Genomic DNA, 22,182 nt, shown 5'->3' on the forward strand with positions numbered 1-22,182 from the left:
CCACATGCACACACTCCACACACACACCCATTCCACACACACACACTACACACATACACACACTCCACACATACACCCACACCCATTCCATACACACACTCCCTACACACACTCCACACACACACCCATTCCACATACACACACACCCTACACACACACCCACACACACACCCATCCCACATACACACACACCCACACACACACTCCACACACACACCCATTCCACACACACACCCACACACACACTCCACACACCCACACCCATTCCACATGCACACACTCCACACACACACCCATTCCACATGCACACACTCCACACATACACCCACACCCACACACACACACACTCATAACCCTCCCACACACATCTACAAGCTCCCACACACACACCCACACCCGCAACCCACACCCCACCACACACATACACCCACACTCCAACACACCCCCTCCACATGTACACCCACACACCCTCCCCCCACACACGCAAACACACACACACATACACATGTATACCCTACAAGACATCAATTCAGTCTTCAAACACATGTGTTAAGGAAATGGGAAGAGGCTACCATCATGGGATGGATTAAAGGAAGTTTCCAGCAGCTAGGAACAACTGTGACCTGGAGCACGAGAGGTAGACACCAATCACTCCATCATGACGTAAGTTCTCGAGACCTCCTAGTATCCGTACAGGGATTCCCCACATGCACAATGGCTACTTCTTGACTTTGAGCAGATCTAGCCAGGCAGCCTGGTGGCCTTCAGTGAGAATCTGTGAAATGGGCAAAGGGAAACCTAGGTCCAAAACCTGCTGTTACCAATTACTAGCTGGGATGCCTCAGTCAAGTCCCGAACCTCTCGGAGTTTCTAACCTGTAAGTAGTAATACCCCCACAGACCTTATGACCTTTATGAGGACCGAAAGAGATTACACATGGAAAGCACAATACCAGGCATATATCAGCGCCTAACCCCGCTGCCCCGCTGAAAGAATGTGGCTGTACATGAGCAGAATTCCCTGTGAGTCATCACTGTCTGCATCCATCCTCATCCTCATCCTCCTCCTCCTCCTCCTCCTCCACAGGAAGTTCTCAAACTAAAGGCTAAGTCAGTAAGATCGGCTCCATGGCAACATAATGGCCAGGGCTCTATACCACGGTCCATCGCATGCTACTTACTGAACATTAAACAGATGGTTTAACCCCTCTGAACCTCAAAAATATGGAATCAACCTAAGTATCCGTCAATGGATGATTGGATAAAGAAATGTGATTGATTGATTGATTGATTGATTGATTGATAGACAGACAGAGGTAGACAGACAGACATGGCAGGGGAATAGATGACAAGAAATTACTTAATGGATACAATGTATAATATTTGGATGATGGATACATTAAAAGCTCAGACCTCACTACTATGCAATATAGCCATGTAACAAAACCACACTGCTACCTCCCCTTAAAGTTACATACCTCTGAGCCTCAATCTCCTCATCTATATAATAGGAATAATAGAGTATTTTTGGACCTTGCTTGAGTAGCAGACCCTATACCACTGCAACAGCCTCCTGCCCATCCCCACCACCGTTATCTCTCTGGTCCAATCCCATTACATCCCTGTTTCCCAATACAAGATGGTTCCCTATTAATTACTGTGTAAAAGTCCTCAGCCTGTCTGTCACAATCCTCTGGAAGCGGACCGTATTTATGCATTTACCTATATTCCCACCCTTCTCCCCCAGGCACCTTCTGTTCATCAATTTGATCTCCTCACTGTCTTCTGCACACATCCCATTGCTTCCTGCTCCCGGGCTTTCTTAATACCATGCCCTCTCATTCTTAACCACCACCAATAGTCATATTAGCACTATGTCCCCTTAGTCCCAACCACAACCAATATTCATATACTCCTCTGCTATCCAAATCCAACTCTCAAGGCCCAGCTCAGGTTCCATTTCTCCCACCAAACTTGCCCCACTTCATGTTTAACAAACAGTTTTATGAGTTGCCATCTCAACTTCAAGCTCAGTTTTAACCAACTTGAGGTCAGGGATATTATCTCATAAGTGTTACTAGTAGCTCCTGCACACCTGACACAGGGCTGGGCATATAGAAAGCTGAAGTTGATATCAACTAACTGAATCTGCCTGTCACATGCAACGTGACTGCATGCCTACCAGCACTGCCAAAACGTACTCTTTGGTTTTACTGCAACAGAGAGAATCCCTGCAAAATCCACCCCTCTTCCCTGCCTCCTTCTTCTATAAAAAAAATATATGCTACCTACCAGACATGCTGTGAAAATTCAATATAATATTTTAAAGTTCCCTATGGAAAGTAGAGCACACAGTAAGAACTCAACAAAGCAACCATATATAAGATCTAGCCAAGTCAACTTCTGTATAGCTTTGACCTGGATGTGAGTATCTTGAGATACAGGACTTTCAGAGCTGAATGCAATGTTAAAGATTCTACCATCAAATCCCCTCACTTAGAAAAGGGGAAACGTTGAGGTTGCATTCTGGGCCCCTAAACTCTTTTTACTTTCTGTTCAGAGAGGAGGTCTGGACAGAAACCAGGGGGAAACCAAGGCCCAAGACGAAATAATGAGTTACTGACACAGAAAGGAACAGAACCCAGGTTTCTGGATTTCCATTTTCCCATGCAGAGTTTTTACACTGTAGCATGCCACTTCCAAAAATACAAAATAACAACAACAAAGTTTGGTCCAGACCAGAAAATTCAAGGAAGAGGCCACCGTCGCATGTTATCTGGAGTCACACGAAACTGCAGCTGCCAGCAGACTTCCCTACAGGGCAAGCTCAGCCAATCCCAGGGCAAGGGCTCCTGCCCCTCTGACACACATGTGCTCTCTTGCAGATCTAGAGGCATCAGAATCCAAGGGCAAGGAAAGCACACAATGCCCTTATCTTCAGCCCACATGACTGAGCTTAGCCAAGAAGAGAACTTCAGCATCTTTATCAAAGAATCAACGTATGTGGTAATAGGAACATTATAGGAGCTGCAGTATCAGCCACAATAAAAAACATACAAGTAAACCACAAGCCCAGCCATCCACTTCCTCCCCTCCCCAACCTCCAGATGCCTCTCACCCCAGGAGATGAGAGACATCACCACTGACTCAGGCAACACAACTCCAACCTGGGATCTATTTCCCCCGACCCTACCCCTCAAGTGTGCCCACAAATCCAGAAAGGACAGCCAGGGCTATGACCTCCTCTCTGGACAGAAAGTAGAAAGAGTTCAGGGGCCCAGAATGCAACCTCAAGCAACTGAACTGCAATTCCTGTCTCTCAAGGCTGTGTCTTTGTCTCAACTGCCTCCTCTATCATTGTTAGTCTATCTGACCACAGGTTCCTCTCTTCGTTAGCTCATATAATTTATAAAAATATCTGCAACCCATAGAGCCCCTAGTAGGTGCTAGGTGGCCACAAGACACTAGCTGCTTTGTGTACACCATGTCAGTGAATCCCATCTGCAGTATGTAGTTGAGAACGTGCAGGTCAGAGAAGGTATAAGTTATTCAAGGTCTCCCAGCTACTGATTTGCCAAAACAGGGCTCAAGCTTAAGTCATCTGACCTAAGCCCTTCTTATCGCACTGCATGCTGCTCAGGGCAGCCTGTCACCGAGAGCAGCTGGGGCCCAGAAGCTAAGCAGCCCAACCCTGCAGAAAGCATCCTGGGCTGAGAGAGAGGAGCTGTGGCCCTTTGGGGACAACTACTATTTCCATTAGGCCTTTCTCATCAATTAAGGAGGGGCTTGGCTTTCCAGTGCAGATTCATGGAAACCCAGGATACTTCACATGTGCCTCAGAAACCCCACTCAGGGTACTCAGGGAGTGGGGAGCCAATGGGGGGACGTAGCCGTCCTGAGCCTCACCGCCTCTTCAATCTGCAGAGCTTTACTTTTATCTGCTTTATACACTGGGATTGAATAAAGATTTCATTTTAAGAAAGAGTCCTCCTGTCACAAAAGAAAGAAAAAAGGTTGGAAAAATCACAGAAATAGATGAGCAAGTGCTTTCTAAAGAGAAAGAGTCTGTCCCTCCGTTCCAAGTTAAAACACATCTGCAACATAAGTTTAAATCATCAGTATCTCCTTGAGAATTTTTACAAATCAGAGTCGCAAGGCAGAATGAGACAAAGAAAAAGGAAGTCATCCCAGATGAAGAGTACACTGTTCACCAGCTCTGATTCTCTTCCTGCCACAGGTGCCAGACCCCAGGGAGACAAAAGGGTCCCAGGACAAGGCAGAAAGCCCAAGACCCCCCAGGAAAGTTTCTGGGTCAAAGAAATAACAGAGGGGAAAGTGTATATATGGTCCTTGACTTCCCACAGTGGGGCATTGAAGGTTTGTGGGCCGGTGGGGCAGCACCCCTCCTGGCACAACCAAGCGAGTACAAATTCTTGCACCTTCTCTTCTCCAAATTTAAACAATTATTTGTCCTGGAGACACAGATGCTTCTTTATAAATCCAGATTATCTCCCAATAAATTTAACTCAAAGAGACAATGACACACCTGGATTTTGTTGTTGTTGTCGTTTTTTGTTTGTTTTGTTTGTTTGTTTGAGACAGAGCCTTGCTCTGTATCTCAGGCTGGAGTACAGTGGTGCAATCTCGGTTCACTGCAGCCTCTGCCTCCTGTGTTCAAGTGATTCTCCTGCCTCAGCCTCCCAAATAGCTGGGACTACAGGCGCACACCACCACGCCCAGCTAATTTTTCTATTTTTAGTAGAGACAGGGTTTCACCATGTTGCTCAGGTTGGTCTTGGACTCCTGACCTCAGGTGATCCATCCGCCTCAGGTCTCCCAAAGTGCTGGGATTACAGGCATGAGCCACTACACCCAGCCTGACACCTGGTTTATTTTGTCCTTGCTAACCACTTCTCCCAACTGCCTCCTTCCAGATAAGGGTCTGGGGACACCTAAAGACAAACACCACCACTTACAAGGGTTACACAGACACAGACACACACACACACACATGCACACACTGCCCAACATCTGGTTTTTCCAGTCCCTCTTCTTTCAAGAGCCAGAAATTCTGAGTGTAGGTTCTCAACAGGCACCCGATGCTGTTTCCTATGTAAAGAGTCAAATGACTCTTCTCCAGTGCCCAGTTCTCTCACTAAGCTGTGCTTTCTCTTCCAGTGAAACCCTCTCAGAGGGCACACTTCCCCTTTTCACTTAATTCCATCTTCCCCAACACACTCATCAGATGAAATCAAGAGGAAATCGACAGATAATGATATCCTAAGTGAGCCTCACACTTTTACTTTGAAGAAAGCTCTAGCTGAACAACTGGAGGAAAGAATTAGCCCTACTTGAAAGATGAAGACACTGCAGAATAAATCCTATCAGCGAGCCCAAGGCCAGTGAGCCAGTGGACGACTGGACAAGAGCCAAGGTCCCTGAGGACCCCACTCCACTCAGTATGCCCTAACAATAATAATAATAGATAATGTGCGTGTGTGTTGTTGCAGGTACTTTTGTGGTTTCAAATATATTCATTCTCACATTAACCCTACGAGGGACAAATATTACTTTCCCCATTTTTAGATGAGACAACTGCTTAACTAAATAATTCATCCAAAATGATTCAGCTAATAAATGACCTCATTAGGACTCACAGGCAAGTCTGTGGGAGCCCAGGGCTCCCGCTGTTCCCCACTACATGCACTTGAAGGCGCCCTCCCCACTCAGGCTCAGTGAACACGCTCTCGCTCATTTCACGGGATGCCACAATATCCATAAAACTAAGTTGGATTAACCTATATGCATGAGTGAAAAAGATACCAGTGCATATAATCCAACTCAGGCAGTCAGATATATCTCTGTACCTCTACAGAGATATAAAGCTGAAAACCTGGCTCTACCATTTAAGAGCTATATGGTCTTAAACAGGTTACTTAACCTCTCTGTGCCTCAGTTTCTTCATTTGTGACATGACAAGAATAATCTGCTCATAGAATTGTTGCAAGGATTAAATCACTACTACACGTGACATGTTTAGAGCAATGCTAGGCACGTATTAAACGCCCAAGATCGTGCCATCTAAAACAGAAAATTGGGCCTTGTTTTTGCAAAGAGTTTCTGTCAAAGATGCAATTCTAATGACAATTCTTGGACAGTGACACTAGAGGTCCCAGGAGGAGAGAATTTCATGTATTCACTGGCATTTACCTCATATGCTTTAAATCTGTCATTTTTCTACTATATGCTTTTAAAGAAACAGAGCTCCCTCTCAATTCTTCTTCCACTACTTCTCCCAAATTTTGATACTTACCACTCTTGTGATCATTCATTTCTTTTTCTCTTTTTTTTTTTGAGACGGAGTTTCACTCTTGTTGCCCAGACTGGAGTGCAATGGCTCAATCTCGGCTCACCGCAACCTCTACCTCCCGGATTCAAGTGATTCTCCTGCCTCAGCCTCCTGAGAAGCTGGGATTACAGGCATGCACCACCATGCCTGGCTAATTTTGTATTTTTAGTAGATATGGGGTTTCTGCCATGTTGGCCAAGATGGTCTTGAACTCCCAACCTCAGGTAATCCACCCGCCTCGGCCTCCCAAAGTGCTGGGATTACAGGCATGAGCCACCGCACTAGTGGAACAACTAGTGATCATTTGTGTCTAAATAGTTTGTCATTTCTACTTTGATTTATCTTTAGCCCAAGAGTTATTTAGTAAGGCATTCTTACATTTCCAAAATGGATTCACCTGGGGAGAACAATTATTGTATTAATTTCTAATTATATGACTGTTAGGAAACGGCCTATATGACTTTTAGTCTGTGAGATTTGGCATTTTCTTTGTGTCTTAATACATGGTATTTCTTAATCTCCTATGTGTGTTTCAAAAGAACTGCATTCTGTTTGTCGGATACAAAAATCATTGAAGTCCAATCCTCACATGCCATCCTACCTGCTTTTGCTTCTCCAGACCTGAGGTGGGTCTAGAGAAGAAGGATAAAAAGTCCCAAGAAAGGAAGAAGAGGGGGAAAAGGCCCTCTAGGTAGACGTTATGTATACTAACAAGGAATCTGTGGCTAGGAAGGTTAATTCATCCAGAATCACATAGTTAATAAGGAACACAGCCAAGATTAGAAACCTGTGTGGTCTAATCCAATGTTCATTCCTTCATTAACTCAGAGAGGCATCTCAGGATCTCATCACCCATCAGCACAGCCACAATGTTCCATGCAAAGTAACAGATTCATTTGTTCATTCATTCAGCCAGCAGTATTTATTGCACATCTAACATCTGCCAAGCAACAGTCCATGAGAGACAACACCACATGACACGTAAGGACAGTGCTTAGCCCAAGGAATTATACACCCAAGAGAAGACGCAGTGCCCAACCTTGCCTGAATCCAAGGTCGAGCCTGGGGAAGATGGAAGCTTATTTAAGAATGTTGGCAGAAGTGACTCCTTGGATAAATTTTGAGGAATGAGTGGATTTACCCCAAGGAAACCTACAAGAAGGCCACTCAGGGTGAGAAGATCAGACCTTCTTCCTGCTTTCTCTCTCATCCCAGGAGCCATTCAAGGAGATTCAAAGAAAGCCTTCTTCCTCCTGGAGATCTCAGGTGTCCTTTAGGTACTTCCTTCTCCACCCCACACTTCTTCCCTCTCTGACTTCCTCTCCCTTCCCCTGTCTCCTGTCCTGGCCTCTGGATACCACCATGTTCTCAAGGACACAGGAGGAAGAAAGGAACTAATACTGTCTTACTCCATCCTCAGCCTTCTCCCCAAACCCTCCTTTCAGCCTCTGTCCCACAAGCTTCCTCCCCCTCATGGTCGTTCTAGAATACTTAAATAACAGTGACAATGTATAACCTTCATTGAACACTCAATGTGAGCTGAGTGAGGATCCTTCTAAGATGTGTACTTTCTATTGCCCATGATAGTTAACCCCTAGGCCAGTCTTCTGGGGATATTCCCCATCTTACAGCTGAGAAAACTAACGCGTAAAGACACCAAGTGACCTGCCCAAGATCCTGTGGACAGTGGGCACCTGAGCTAGGAGGGGTGCCTGGGCAGCTGGCTGCCAGGCCTTTGTCCTCAGCCATCTGGAGTGTTGCCTCTTAACGGCTGCTCCACTACCACCCCAGCTGTAGCAAGTAGCACCGGCCACAGGAAATGTGCTTCCAGAGTACTAGAAAACAGATGCTGGAGCCCTGCCGACAAGGTCACAAAAAAACAAGGAGAGACTAAGCAATTGTCAGACGGGCCAGAGGAAGCTAAGGAGACGTGACAACCGAACGCAATGTGGTGTCCTGGATCGCATCCTAGAACAGAAAGAGGACATTAGTGGAACAACTAGTGAAATCCAAATGAAGTCTGGAGTTGGGTGAATAGTAATGTACCAATGTAAGTCTCTTAGTTTTGCTAAGTGTACACTGTAGTATAAAATGTGACCAAGTGAGGGAACCAGGAGAGGACTAGACAGGAACTCTCTGTACTATCTTTGTAACTTTTCTGTAAATCTAAAAGTAGGCTAAAATTTTAAAATTTATTTAAAAAATAAAAAAATCCTGACGCCATACCAAGCTGTCCTAACCCAGACAGCTGAACACACCCAGACAGTATCTGCTCCACTAATCTCTTCAGGTGGGGGCTGAATTTCACACAGTTTCCAGGTGGAGACTGGGGAAAGTTGCCATGGAAACGGTCCAATGCCAAAAAGCAGGCTGCCCTGAGAGAGCAGATGGGGTGGGGGTAGTTGCAGGGGGCCTAACATAAAGGTGGCTGGAGGTAAGGCCCCTCAAGGACTACAGAATCTGCGGGCAAATACATTTACAGAATATCCCCATTCATCGGCGGGACAGTTTGGTTTACAGCTTTACAGGCTTTGGGCTGGGAAGGTACAAGAGAGAATGAGACACACGTGACCTCTGCTCTCCCAGAGCACAAGAACTAACAGAGTCAATGGTATCTGCAATTGCAATACCATCTGGCTATTTGTATATAGCACCAAAAATAAAGTTTGTGGGGTCCAAGTAAAGGCGTGGTCAATGCTGTCAGCCTGGGAAGCTGGATGACACTGGAACTGAGACTTTGGAGATATGTAGGATTTTGCCAGGAGAAGAATGGAGTAGCTAAGTTTTCACCATGGTGCCACATCTTTGCCTTCATTGTCTTTCTAAATAGGGGCAACCTTCCATATCATCTTGGGCTTTAGGAGCCTTGGAACTCCATCCTTAAGGATGGACCTGTAAGGTCTGGCTTCATTAGCAAACATATGGGTTCCCTCAGTAAATGTTCCACTTCAGGTAGGTAAAAGTTCACCAGCCCACAGGGAACGGAGCAAGAAAAATAAGTCATAATAATGAGTAAAGGATGTTTAAGGGTCAAGCTGTTGTTGATCAACTAAGAGACAAATGTTTAATACATGCCTACCATGCAGAGTGCTAGGAACAGGGGCTCCAGAGGACTATGATAACTGAACTACTGTTGCATCAGGGGCATATAGTGCAGTTAGGGAGACGATCAAATACAGTGTAAGGTGATATGAAGAAGCAAGACACACATGTTCAACTCTTGAGCCCACCACTTCCCCGATGGAGATCTCAGTCAAATCTGAGCCTCAATTCCTTCACTTGTAAAGTGAGAATAATATCCCAATTCCCTTGCTTGTAAAATGAGAAAAATATAAAAACCCACTTTGCCTTGCAGGGTTGAGAGAATTAGAGACAAGGTATGTAAGGTACGTAGCACAAGTCTGTCCAATAGTAGCTGCTCAATAAATGATCATTGTTATTGTAATTGATAGGTGAGAAGAAGTACTAGAAACATTGACCTCAAAGACAAAAGAACCTAGCAGATAAAGGGTCCAACTTATAACAAGCAGTGGACAGTGGTTTCAAACCCACTCCATGGTAACAAAAAAAAAAAAAACAGAGACAAAACAAAAGAAAAAACACAACCCACTTCAAAGCAACGTGTACCCCATGAGAGCTGGAAGAATGGAGGAGAGTATTCTAGGTTGCAGTCAGAGAACACTACTACCTATAAAGAATGAGTTTTGGAAGATGGGTAGAAATTTTGACAAAAGGCAGGGAGGAAGCTTTGGAGGAGAGAGAGGACAGCATTAACAAGGGTCCCTCCCTTAGCTCCTGCCAATTCCCCCTACTTCCCCCACACTCACAGGAATAAAAATAAAATTAATCTCCTTCTCTCATCCACGCATTTTCTGGCCTCTGGCTGATGGGGCTGTAATCCCCACTCAATCCCCATCACTCTCTGCTCTGCTTCCCGTCTGCTCACAGAAAAACAGCTCTTCCAGAGAATGAATCCCCCCAGGTACAGAGAAGAGCGGACGCAGGAATCCTGACTTATATGAAATTTTATGACTGGAGAAGGACAGAATCTCAGTGAAGTGCAGACTGGTATGTTAAGGACCAGTTATGATCCAAAGCACCTGGCACATAAAAGCGGCTCAATAAATATTTATTAACAAATTAAGCTTTACAGGGGAAGTACACAGCTCCATGTTTCTGATGGGGTTATAATGTTATCCTAAGGAACTACAATTCCACAAAGATCCTGGAGCTTCCAGTGGGGAAGGAGGCCAACAACAGCCATTTAGGAAGCAGAAAGACACAGAGAGAGTAAAAAGTCAGTCTGGCCTTTAGAGCCCCAGGTGGTTGATTTCATTAGTGTGTCCTATTAGTGCTGGTCTTTGAAGGGCCATTCCATCCACATCATTTCTAGTCCTCTATAGATCAGTCTCTAAGGGGGCCCAAAGGCTTCAGCCTCTATCACTGGCTTCTCCATTACCATCATCTCCCTTTGATTACTGTTGGTTGTCTTGTCATGTACTAAATGTCTTTGTTTTCCCTATGTGATCATTTACCCTTTGACACTAGGACTTTTTCAATCCTGCCTAAACCTGATGCCCAGCAGGATGCTAGGCACACAGAGGTCACAAAGCTCTGATCATGGTGGTCAGCAGGTACTATACACATGCGACTCTGCCGATGCTCCCTTGAGTTTTTTATGTGCTTGATGGTTTATACACCAATGGGAGAGTGATCAAGACAATCGAAGATCCTTGCCTTTCTTGTTAAGCCTCAATTTACTCACTTGTAGAATGAGACTAATAGAAAAACCCACTCTGCATTGCAGGGTTGAGAGGATTAGATACAAGGTACCTTTACGTATCTGGTACGTAAAGTACCTCACATATCTCCAACCACCTTTACATATCTGAAAAGGTCAGATTGGGCTGGAAGAAGCAGCTGAGCTCAACCATTACTTCGTCTTGGGAACCCACCCAAAGCCTCATGCCCATCTCTCATCTTCCAAAGACTGGCCAACAGGGTCTGCCTGTGGTTGCTTCTATCACAAGGATGATATCCTCATGTCTATTTCTTCTGCTTCTTCCTACCTGACCACGAACTTTCTAAGGGCCAGGAACATGAGTTTATCACCACTACACTCCAGCATCTAGTGCAAGGACTGGCACACAGTAGGTACTCAGTACTCAGCAAATGTTTACTGAATGAAAACAGGGCCATGCAAAAGATCACTAGAGCAGGGACTGTCTGGACTCAGCAGATTCAAAGTTCAGCTGCTGAGAAGTCAGAAAAAACCATGTCCTGGGATAAGCTAGGTAGAGGCACTGCACATTCCTGGCAAGCCTGTCCTCTGTCACTGAAGAAGCAGGCTGTTGAGGGAACCCGCCAGGAAGAGCAGTGCAAGAGATGAGACAAGGTGAGACCAGATGAGTCAGGTCTTGTGACCATGGCCTCAGGAAGGGATGCCCTTCTGTGTGGACACTGCTACCAGCAGGCCAAGACAGAAGAATTCACAATAACAGTGGTGGGTGATTGTCATGGATTATCTCATTTTACCCTCACAATGATCCTATGGGAAAAGGGTGATGATCCACTTTACAGGGGCAACTCTGAGGCCTCAGTCCCTGTAGACTTCAAAGCCTTAGGACAGGCTCACAGACAAACATTTTATAAAACCACACATTCTTAAGGTTGATGAAGGCCTTGTATCTCCTAGTTCACCTCCCCTCCAAGAGATGCTCAAATTCCTACAACATTCAACCTCCCAACAAGCTTCTTGCCTCCTTCCCATGCTGGAGGGTACACCATCTACTCCATCCTTAGGCAGCTCTGTCTACTAAAAATGCTTTCTTACAGATTCCTCATTTCTACCCATCAACCCCATATGTTCTCCTTGTATCTACCCAGAGCAAAGCCAATCTCGGGCACGAAAGCCCTCCAGCTATCGGGAGGCAGTTACCATCTCCCCTCCCCAGGACTTAGAAAGAACACCACAGGAAGAGATTGCATAGGCTGCTCAATGTGCAATTTGTTTCATGAAGGTTGACAAATGCTTCTAATTGATAATGGAAATCAGAGGGAGAAGATGCATATCTTGTTTCAGTGAGGGTGATCCCTGGGCGTCTGGCTGGGGAGAGGGGATAAGAGGAGGTGAACTGACATCAAAATCCACATCAACCTTAACAGTCTTCACAGAAAAACCTATAACAACACCAGAAGGGACTTCTGAGAGCAACTAAATTCCTTGTTGTACAAAGGAGAAATTAAGAAGCAGAGAAGTTAAGCGACCCAAAGAAACACAGTGATCAGAGTCTTGGAACCTGCCACCTGTGTCCCTTTGTCCCGCGCTGCCATGCATCTGCTCCAAAACGCTACAGAAGCCACCCTGTGATTTCAGAACAATCTTCCCATAATAACACCATCATCTCCAGTCTCACTTTCACCACATCCCCAAGAGGGAAGGGCAGGAAACCTATCATTAATTCCACTTTACAGAGGGTAACCATGAGGCACCGAGGAGAAGCAAAGAGACTTGCTCAGGGTTCCCAAGCAAATTAAATTTATTCTTGGAACTGAAAGCTCAGTTAAGACTCTTTGCTCATCGTTGACAATGAGCTACTGAAAGGGGCCATGGAGTATCTTCCTCTGGAAATGGATTTCCTAACAAATGGAAGAGTCTGCTGTTCAGTTTTGTACTTTTTTATGGTTGCTGAATATGCCGACACAGAGAGATCTTCAAAATTGTACTCTTCTTTTCCTTCTGCCTCCCCAGCCAGCGAGCTTCAAGGGAAGGAGCACCGTGGAGAGTGTCAGGAGCCTGGGTTCCTCTCCTGGTGGTGCCTTGCCTGGTTCTGTGTCCTGGGGCATCCCTCCTACCCCGTGAGTACCAGTTTCCCCATCTATAAAACAGGGGCAATAAACTCTGCCCCATCCATAACCTGGACGCTGTGAGGCTCAGATGACTAAGCACAAGACTGAAGCAGGCAGGCCACTCCCACAATAGGCACCTGTCCCTTTGCTTCTCTCACTTCCCCAGCTCCCTGCCTCCTCTGCAGCCCTGCTACCCAGAACAGGTGAAACAGACATGAAGGTCTCATCCAAGCAAGCCAGGAAAAGGATAAACTCTTGTTACATCATCCCAACAGTCCCTGACATCTGCATTTTCCATAGAGCACTCACAGTTATTAGCATATTTCACCATTTATTAAGTCCCCCGTGCCATGCACCATAAAAGTGTTCTTATGCATGTTCTGCTGCTTTTCCACCTCACAACTACCCATTTCACAAATGACAAAACTTAGGCTGGGAGTTTAAGGGATTGCCAGTAAGCAGTGGAGCCAGGAGGCAACCCCAGTTCTAATCCAGTCCAGTACTTCCCAAACTGTAATGTGCCCGTGAATCACCTGGGGAAATGGATGAATAATTAGATTCTGATTCTGCGGGGCTAGACTGAGGCCTAAGCTGCTATACTTGTAACACGCTCCAAAGTAGATGGACTAAATAAACTGCTGAGTATCAAGCGCGAGATTTTAATTCTATTAAGGTAGAACCTGTGCCATTGAATCTTCAAGGCTTAGCACTGGACCTCCCCCACAGAATACACTCGATAATTATGTACTGAATGAGTCAATGAGTATCTGGCTTAAAAACCCATGCGTTAATCCTTCTCTGTATCAAGTTGCATTGTATCATCAGATCCTCCCAACAAATTCCTTGGGTATGATCACTCCCATTTGACAGATAAGGAAACAGAGACTCAGAGTAAGTAGCCTAAGGCTTTACAGCTTTTGCGCAGCCAAGACTGCAGGCAGTCTATCTTCAGATCCTTGGACCTAACCACAGCTGTTCCAAAAGATACGGCGGCGGAGGGGGAACAATGACACGTGGGGATAACAATTACAGACCACCGGTTGGAGAGGAGCTGACGCATCCCAGCATGTGACCAGCTCACAGCTCCAGAGGTCACCAGGGAGCTCTGAGCTGCTCCCTGGAGGAAGGGGCAGCCAGGCCTGGAGCCCCTCAGAAGGGAAACAGGAAAGGGAGAAGGAGGCTGGTCATGGGCACAGTGCCAAGCAGCAGTGGGCAGGTGGTGAGGGGACCCCTGACCTCACGGTGAGCCCCCCCAGGCCCCAAGTACCCTCTTCGGGAACCAGCTCTGGACAGACACTGTCCAGCTTGCGGGGTGGGAGGGTTACAGGCGTTCAGGAAAATCATTGCCTAGCGATGAATCACCCGGCACATGACCCCGCAGGGGAGGGTAGGGGAGGGTGCGGAACCGGCGCGGGAAGCGGTGGGGGAGTGGGGAGGGCAAACCTCGGGCTCTGGCCCCCTCCAGCCTCGACTTGGGGAGCAAAGAGAAGCCCCTCTCCCACGCAGCACCCCTCCTGGCAGCCCCTCGCCTGCAGCGAAACTCACGGCCTTCAGCTGCTCCAGCCGGTCCTTCATCCTGGAGCCCAGGCGCCCGGAGGCAGGTAGCGCGTCCCAGGTGAGCGCGTCCCAGGTGAGCTGCCGGAAGCGGCGGCCGGGCCCGCCGGGGCGAAGGAGCTGGAGGCGCAGGCGGCGGCGGGCGGTGGCCGCTATCTAGGAGGAGCGTCGGAGGCCACGGGAGGCTCCGCCGCGCCGCCCACTCCGCCCCCACCGGCGCGGCGCGCTCCAAATCCGGCTCCCGGGCCCGCGCCGGCGCAGCGCTGATCCGCCCGGGACCCGCCCCTACCTGGCCGCGCCCAGCGCTCCTTCTTAAAGGGCCCGTGTCCCGCCACCGCCCGGCCGCCCGGAGCGTCTCCAAACACTCCTTCCCTAACCCGAGAGCCCTCCAGACACGCGTGGAGTCCGGGGAGAGGTCCCTGCACCGGCAGATCGTGCCCCAGGGCCGAAGAAGAGCAAGAGCGACTGTCCCGCTGCGGTCATTCGCTGTCTGTGCCGGGCTCCTCGCTAGGATCCAGTTCTTAGCCGACTCGTTGCTAGGCGGGGACAAGCTCCCGAAAACAAATAAGACAATGTGATGTGGGCTACATTGGGTGGCAGTCGAGTGTTCTAAAAATATCCTGCCAGGGGGAAGGCATTCCGAGTAGCGGGATCCCGCGCAGCCTCAGGGCTGCTGGCACTGAAAGTGGGGGAATGGGGGAGGTGTCCAGAGGAAAGACCTGGAGATCTGGAGATACAGGAAGGTCAGGGTGGTCCGAGAATTTGGATCTTTTGCTTGTTGGAAATCGGGACCGCCCCGAGAAACCTAAGCAGCTCGATGTTGTTCGTGCCAGTGAAGACACTTGGCCCTCACAATTTGCATACGTTTGGGAAAGCATCGTTTCTCAAGAGGACCCCGTTCGCATGTCTGTAAATCAGAGATGATACCCACTTCGTAGTTTGCTGTGAAGCCTGTGAGCGAGGAGGGGCTTTAAAATACAGAGCTTTGCACTGGAGCGCTCGCCCTCCTCGCTGCCTGCGCGGTGTGCAGGTAGTTCCCAGGCTGCTTCTTCCGAAAAGCAGATCGTCCCTTTATCTCGTCTTCTCCCCGCCTCTCCCTCTTCTCCCTACCCAATTTGTCTTCTTGGGAACAAATGACACATTTATCAGAGTGGAGCTCCGCAAACGGGACTGGCGAGCCGAAGATTTAATTCTGAAGAATATAATCTGCTCTGTGCTTTCAGGTTAAAAGACTATAAATAGCTTTGTAATTCTAGCAGTACTTTGCCCTCTTATGCCATCTGAATGCGTGCTCCCTGCTGACCTCATCGGCTGCCATAAAGATACGGTGCGTATGGCAGAGATCGGGCTTTGAGCCGGCCCCGCGGGTCTCCGCCCTAGTCCTTTCTCGCGTCCCGCACACTTCCTTCTGCGGGCTGTGATCGCTGGGCAGGGTGGCCCCGCCTTAGTACCGGGAGGGCTTTCGCGCCCCCTGGTGGTCATACTAGGAAAGGCGAGTAGATCAGAAATACTGTCCCACCTCCTTTCCCTAACACATTTTTGCGGAATTTGGGGGGGGGTTGTTTTTTAGACAGAGTCTCGTTCTGTTGCCCAAGTTGAGTGCAGTGGCGCGATCGCGGCTCTCTGCAGTCTGGATCCCCTGGGCCCAAGCCATCCTCCCATCTCAGCCTCCCAAGTAGCTGGGATTACAGGCGTGCGCCACTACACCTGGCTAATTTTTGTGTTTTTTTGTAGAGATGGGGTTTCGCCATGTTGCCCAGGCTGGTCTGGAACTCCTGTACTCAAGCGATCCGCCCGCCTCGGCCTCTCGAAGTGCTGGGATTACAGGCGTGCGCCACTGCACCCTGCCCCTTAACACATTTTTGTTAGTGGGGATAGGTAGGTCCCCGCGCTTCAGGAAAATAGTCTTCTGAGAGAGGCTGAGATATGAACAACCATTCACGTTAGGAATCTGAAAAGGACCATTGGGGTCTGGAGTAAGAAATTTTTCTTTCTACAGCAGGAATCAAGGGTGGCCTGTCAGCCTCTGCTCAGAGGTTTCCTGTTACAGGATACTTGTTTTGAAAAGAGTAAAATCATGACTCCCCTACAAATACAAAATGTACACACATCAAAGACTATAATGAATTAAAGGAGGAGACCAGTAAAGGGCTAGCCCTGTCCAGAGGAAAACACAAACAATACATACATATATAGGCAATCAGGAATGCTGAAACGAACATGTTAATAAATGCACAACTGGCCGGGTGCGGTGGCTCACGCCTGTAATCCCAGCACTGTGGGAGGCTGAGGCAGGCCGATCACTTGAAGTTAGGAGTTCGAGACCAGCCTGGCCAACATCGCAAAACCTCATCTCTACTAAAAATACAAAAAATTAGCCAGGTGTGATAGCTCACGCCTATAAATCCCAGCTACTCGGGAGGCTGATGCAGAAGAATCTCTGGAACCTGGGAAGTGAAGGTTGCAGTGAACTGAGATCGCGCCACTGCGCTCCAGCCTGGTCAACAGAGCAAAATTCTGTCTTGAAAAAAAAATTTTAATAAAAATAAATAAATAAATAATGCAGAACTGGCCTCCGGGTGCTGGGAGAGCAATTGCACTTCTACCAGGCAAAATTCATTTGCATCTCTATGGACAAGCATCATTCCTATGAATTTTCTGCAACTTGCCAAATTGGAAAATAGCTGCAAGATTTTATAAGGCACAAATCATTTAAAAATCAGGTAATCCAGAAAGGTGCTTTAGATCAGGCCTAGTATGCCATAGGACACCCAATAATTTTTGGAGTTTTTGCCATTTTAACTTTTTTAGTTTTTCCAAACATTCCCAAGCTGGCACCTTCCATAGTTATACAGTTTCAACTGTGTTAAAAGTTCTTTGTCAGCTTCAGCAACGTAGTGCGACCCCATTTCTACATAACATACACAAATTGAGCCGAGCACAGTGACTCATGCCTGTAGTCCTAGCACTTTGGAAGGCTGAGGCGGGTGGATCACCCGAGGTCAGGAGTTCAAGACCAGCCTGGCCAACATGGCAAAACCCAGTCTCTACTAAAAATACAAAAATTAGGCAGGCCTGGTGGCGGGTGCCTGTAATTCCAGCTACTCAGGAGGCTGAGGCAGGAGAATCGCTTCAATCCGGTGGAGGGTAGGGGCGCACCACTTCACTCCAGCCTGGGTGACAGGGCAAGACTCTATCTCAAACAAACCAACAAAAATTGGCTGGGTCCAGTGGCTCACACCTGCACTTTGGGAGGCCAAGAAGGGTGGATCACTTGAGCCCAGGAGTCGAGACCAGCCTGGTCAAAATAGTGAGACCCCCATCTCTACAAAAGAAAAATTTTTTAATTAGCCAGGTAGGCCGGGCACGGCGGCTCACGCCTGTAATCCCAGTACTTTGGGAGGCCGAGGCAGGTGGATCATGAGGTCAGGAGATCGAGACCATCCTGGCCAACATGGTGAAACCCTGTCTCTACAAAAAATACAAAAATTAGCTGGGCGTGGTGTTCTGTGCTTGTGGTGGTGTGTGCTTGTAATCCCAGCTACTTGGGAGGCTGAGGCAGGAGAATTGCTTGAACCCGGGAGGCAGAGGTTGCAATGAGGTGAGATCGCGCCCCTGCACTCCAGCCTGGCAACAGAGCAGGACTCCGTCTCAAAAAAATAAATAATAAATAATAAATAAATAAAATAATATAATATAATTAGCCAGGTATAGTGGTGCGCACATGTAGTCCCCAGCTACTCCGCAGGCTGAGGTGCAGGATTGCTTGAGCCCAGAATTTCGAGGCGGCAGCGAGCTATGATCACGCCACTGCACTCCAGGCTGGGTGACAGAGGGAGACCTGTCTCAAAAAAAAAAAAAAATTAAAAGTATATATATTCCTTCAAAAAGAGTAACAGGGTATTCATAATGAAGCACAGGTAAAGGGCAATTGGATAATTGTGGCTTTAAACTCCTGTAATTAAACAAATAAGCCATCTAATGTGAGTATTTCCTCATTTGAATGTTTGAATAGCCATACTGAATTTTACTGCACTTTTATAACTTTGTTTTGTTCTTATGTCTCATGATCACTCAGGGAGGGAGTCAGGGTAGATATTACTATCTCCATTTTATTATAAATTAAATTAAGTGCAGAGAAATAAGATGATTTCCCCAAGCTCACATAGCATGCTGATAGACACGCTGCAAAAGGCAGTGGTTGCCTGCCCAGGCTGTGGAGCCAAACTGCCCAGGTCAATTCTCAGTTCTATCACTAATGGTTGTGTGACCTTTGGCAATTGATTTAATGCCCCTGTGCCTCAATGTCCTTATCCATAAGCAAAGATAATAATAATGCCGGGCGCGCTGGCTCACACCTGTAATCCCAGCACTTTGGGAGGCCGAGGCAGATGGATCACTTGAGGTCAGGAGTTCAAGACCAGCCTGTCCAACATGGTGAAACCCTGTCTCTACTAAAAATACAAAAATTAGCCAAGCATGGTGGTTCATGCCTGTAATCCCAGCTACTTGGGCAGCCGAGGCATGAGAATTGCTTGAATCTGGGAAGAGGAGGTTGCAGTGAGCCAAGATTGCACCACTACACTATAGCCTGGGTGACAGAACGATACTCTCTCTCAAAAAACTAATAATAATAAATAATAACAATAATAGTACCCATCTCATGGATTTTTGTGAAGATAAGTGAGTTATATATATGAGAATTGTTAATTCCCTAATTCAATCACTTTAAAAACTCTGCTAACCAATTATAACTGCACTGCTTTCTCAGAGAGCATGGGGAACTGAGAAATGCCTGGAATATTTTTATTCACAGATGAAATAATAACCATTGGTATTCAGCGTCAGCATTTTCCAACATAAGTTCAGCATTCTCCAACATAATGCAGCATTTATCAACATAAGTTCAACAACACAACCCATTTCAAGACATCCTCCAAGGAAAAAAGAGTTTGGGAAACATGGCAAAATACATGCCTCAGCTTAGGGAATCATGACTGCACATTTGCATCTTACAGGCTCTAAGTAAACCTATGGTAAAATATTAACTTTACTTTGATCAGCACAGTATTCATCACACTTATTTGGCCATATAACGTTTATTTCATGGAAACCCCTGTTATCTAAGGAGCTAGAGTCCTGCAGATAATACTGACCCAGTAGAATATTGCCATAGAAGATAGGAAGGGTAGCAAATATCTACGAATAAACCAAAAAAGATTCTTCTGGTTATTTTCTTTTAAAGAGGGCAAAATTCCAATTCTATAGAATATGGATTATGTTTTTTTGTCTTTTGGGCTTGTGACACTCTTTCAGAAAAACAAAACTTATAGCACACTTTTCATACTTTTCCAGATAAGGAAACAGAGACCAAGGGAGATGATTTCCTGTTCTTGCATCTTCCAATTTCCTCCTTCAGAAATGCCCTTCCTGCTCCTCTTTGCACAGCTCGAGAGCTGGAAACCCGTCAGGGTGCAGCTCAAATACCACCTTCCCCCATCAGACTCACTTTGATTCCCTTCACTGTCCTTTCTCTGAAATTTCATAGTCTTATATCACGTGGAGCTTGGTGTGACTGTGGTGTGAGTTCTTGAATCTTACTAAACCTTTAACTTCCTTCAAGGCAGGTGCTGCTTCTTACTTTTCTGCTTCCTGATCCAGTCACAAATGGGAACATAGTACATATGTACTACATATTAACATAGAGTTAAATAGTTGTTTACTGTCTTTTGAGTATTGTTGAATAAATAAATCACTAAATAGTCAATGGGTAAAAGAATAAATGAGCTTCCCAAACTCTACAAAAAACACCATAAGCCACGGATACACTGATAACCATTTGCTGGTAACAACTGACAGTCACAAAAATGACCATCATTCTAGTCAGACTGCTCAGTCATGGTAACGAGTCCTTTCCACTCCCACTATCCAGTCAGTGTTTATCTTCACTTAATTAGCTTTGCTCTACTTTAATCCAGATTTGAACCATCACGCGCCATCTCATACCTAAAGAGGCTCAAACAATAAAGCAGTTTTTACATATTATGCATACTTAGCCTGGTATAGACAGAAAAGGAGAACATGAGATATGTGTAAGAGAGACAACGAGAAGGAAAGAGAAATGAGAAGGAGAAGGAGAAGGAGGAGAAGTGGGGAGGAGGAGGAAGAGGAAGGGGAGAAAGGAAGGGAGAAAGGGGAGGGGAATAAAAAGTCATGGGGAGAACATTTCAGAGACAGACTGATACAGAGTCAGAGATTTATATGGAGACCAATAAGCTCTGGTATAAAGGTAGGAAAAGAGGTCGGGTGCAGTGGCTCACATCTGTAATCCCAGCACTTTGAGAGGTCAAGGTGGGCAGATCAACTGAGGTCAGGAGTTTGAGATCAGCCTGGCCAAACTGATGAAACCCCATCTCTACTAAAAATACAAAAATTAGCCAGGTGTGGTGGTGTGGCACCTGTAGTCCCAGCTACTTTGGAGGCTGAGGTGGGAGAATGCTTGAACCTGGGGGACGGAGGCTGCAGTGAGCCAAGATTGCAGCACTGCACTCCCGCCTGGGCAACACGGTAAGACTCTTATCTCAAAAAAAAAGAGAAGCTACCCAAACCCCAAAACTCCAGTATTTTCCCCATCACCTTTCCCTGGAATAGAAATAAGGATGAAAGATTATTAATTAAAAAAAAAAAAAGCACAAACTCAGTGGTCTCAGTTTCATTTGAATCCTATTCCTGGCTTAGCCCCTGCCCACATGTGCACTGTTTGGACCTGCTGAGAACTTGAGAACAGCATCTGGAGATAAATCCAAGGTAGGGCAGATTTTATATGATGGTGAAGATGGCAATAACCACATTTACTGCCATATCTCCCTTTTTATTTATTTATTTTTTTTAGATGGAGTCTCACTCTTGTTGTCCAGGCTAGAGTACAGTGGCGCGATCTTGGCTCACTGCAACCTCTGCCTCCTGGGTTCAAGTGATTCTCCTCCCTCATCCTCCCAAGTAGCTGGGATTACAGGCACCCGCCACCACGCCAGGCTAATTTTTGTATTTTTAGTAGAAATGGGGTTTCACCAGGTTGGCCAGGCTGGTTTTGAACTCCTGACCTCAGGTGATCCACCCACCTTGGCCTCCTAAAGTGCTGGAATTACAGGCATGAGCCACTGCGCCCCGCCCATATCTCCCTTTAACAGTCACAAAGTATTTTCACTAAATATGTATCTATTTATCCTCAGAAGTAACCCCAGAATTTAGATCCCACAGCTATTTTAATCTCTATTTTGGAGGTGAAGAACCTGAGGCTGGGAAATGGAAAATGGTTTTTTAAAAATATAACAGCCGGGCGCAGTGGCTCAAGCCTGTAATCCCAGCACTTTGGGAGGCCGAGACGGGCGGATCACGAGGTCAGGAGATCGAGACCATCCTGGCTAACAC

The 22,182-nt window shown here is 46.6% G+C and overlaps 1 protein-coding gene across 2 annotated transcripts in view; it reads right to left on the minus strand.

The window, feature by feature from the left end:
- STX3 (syntaxin 3) overlaps positions 1-15,352 on the minus strand; it is a 46,426-nt gene extending 31,074 nt beyond the window's left edge. For both annotated transcript variants that reach the window (XM_023215518.2, XM_023215519.2), the window contains exon 1: positions 14,743-15,352. In XM_023215518.2, coding sequence (XP_023071286.1) covers positions 14,743-14,772 — 30 coding nt within the window. In that variant the 5' untranslated portion in view covers positions 14,773-15,352. The remainder of the gene's footprint in view (positions 1-14,742) is intronic.
- Between the last annotated feature and the right edge of the window lie 6,830 nt (positions 15,353-22,182).

Source organism: Piliocolobus tephrosceles, chromosome 13 (assembly GCF_002776525.5).
Source record: "Piliocolobus tephrosceles isolate RC106 chromosome 13, ASM277652v3, whole genome shotgun sequence".
Lineage (NCBI taxonomy): Eukaryota > Metazoa > Chordata > Mammalia > Primates > Cercopithecidae > Piliocolobus > Piliocolobus tephrosceles.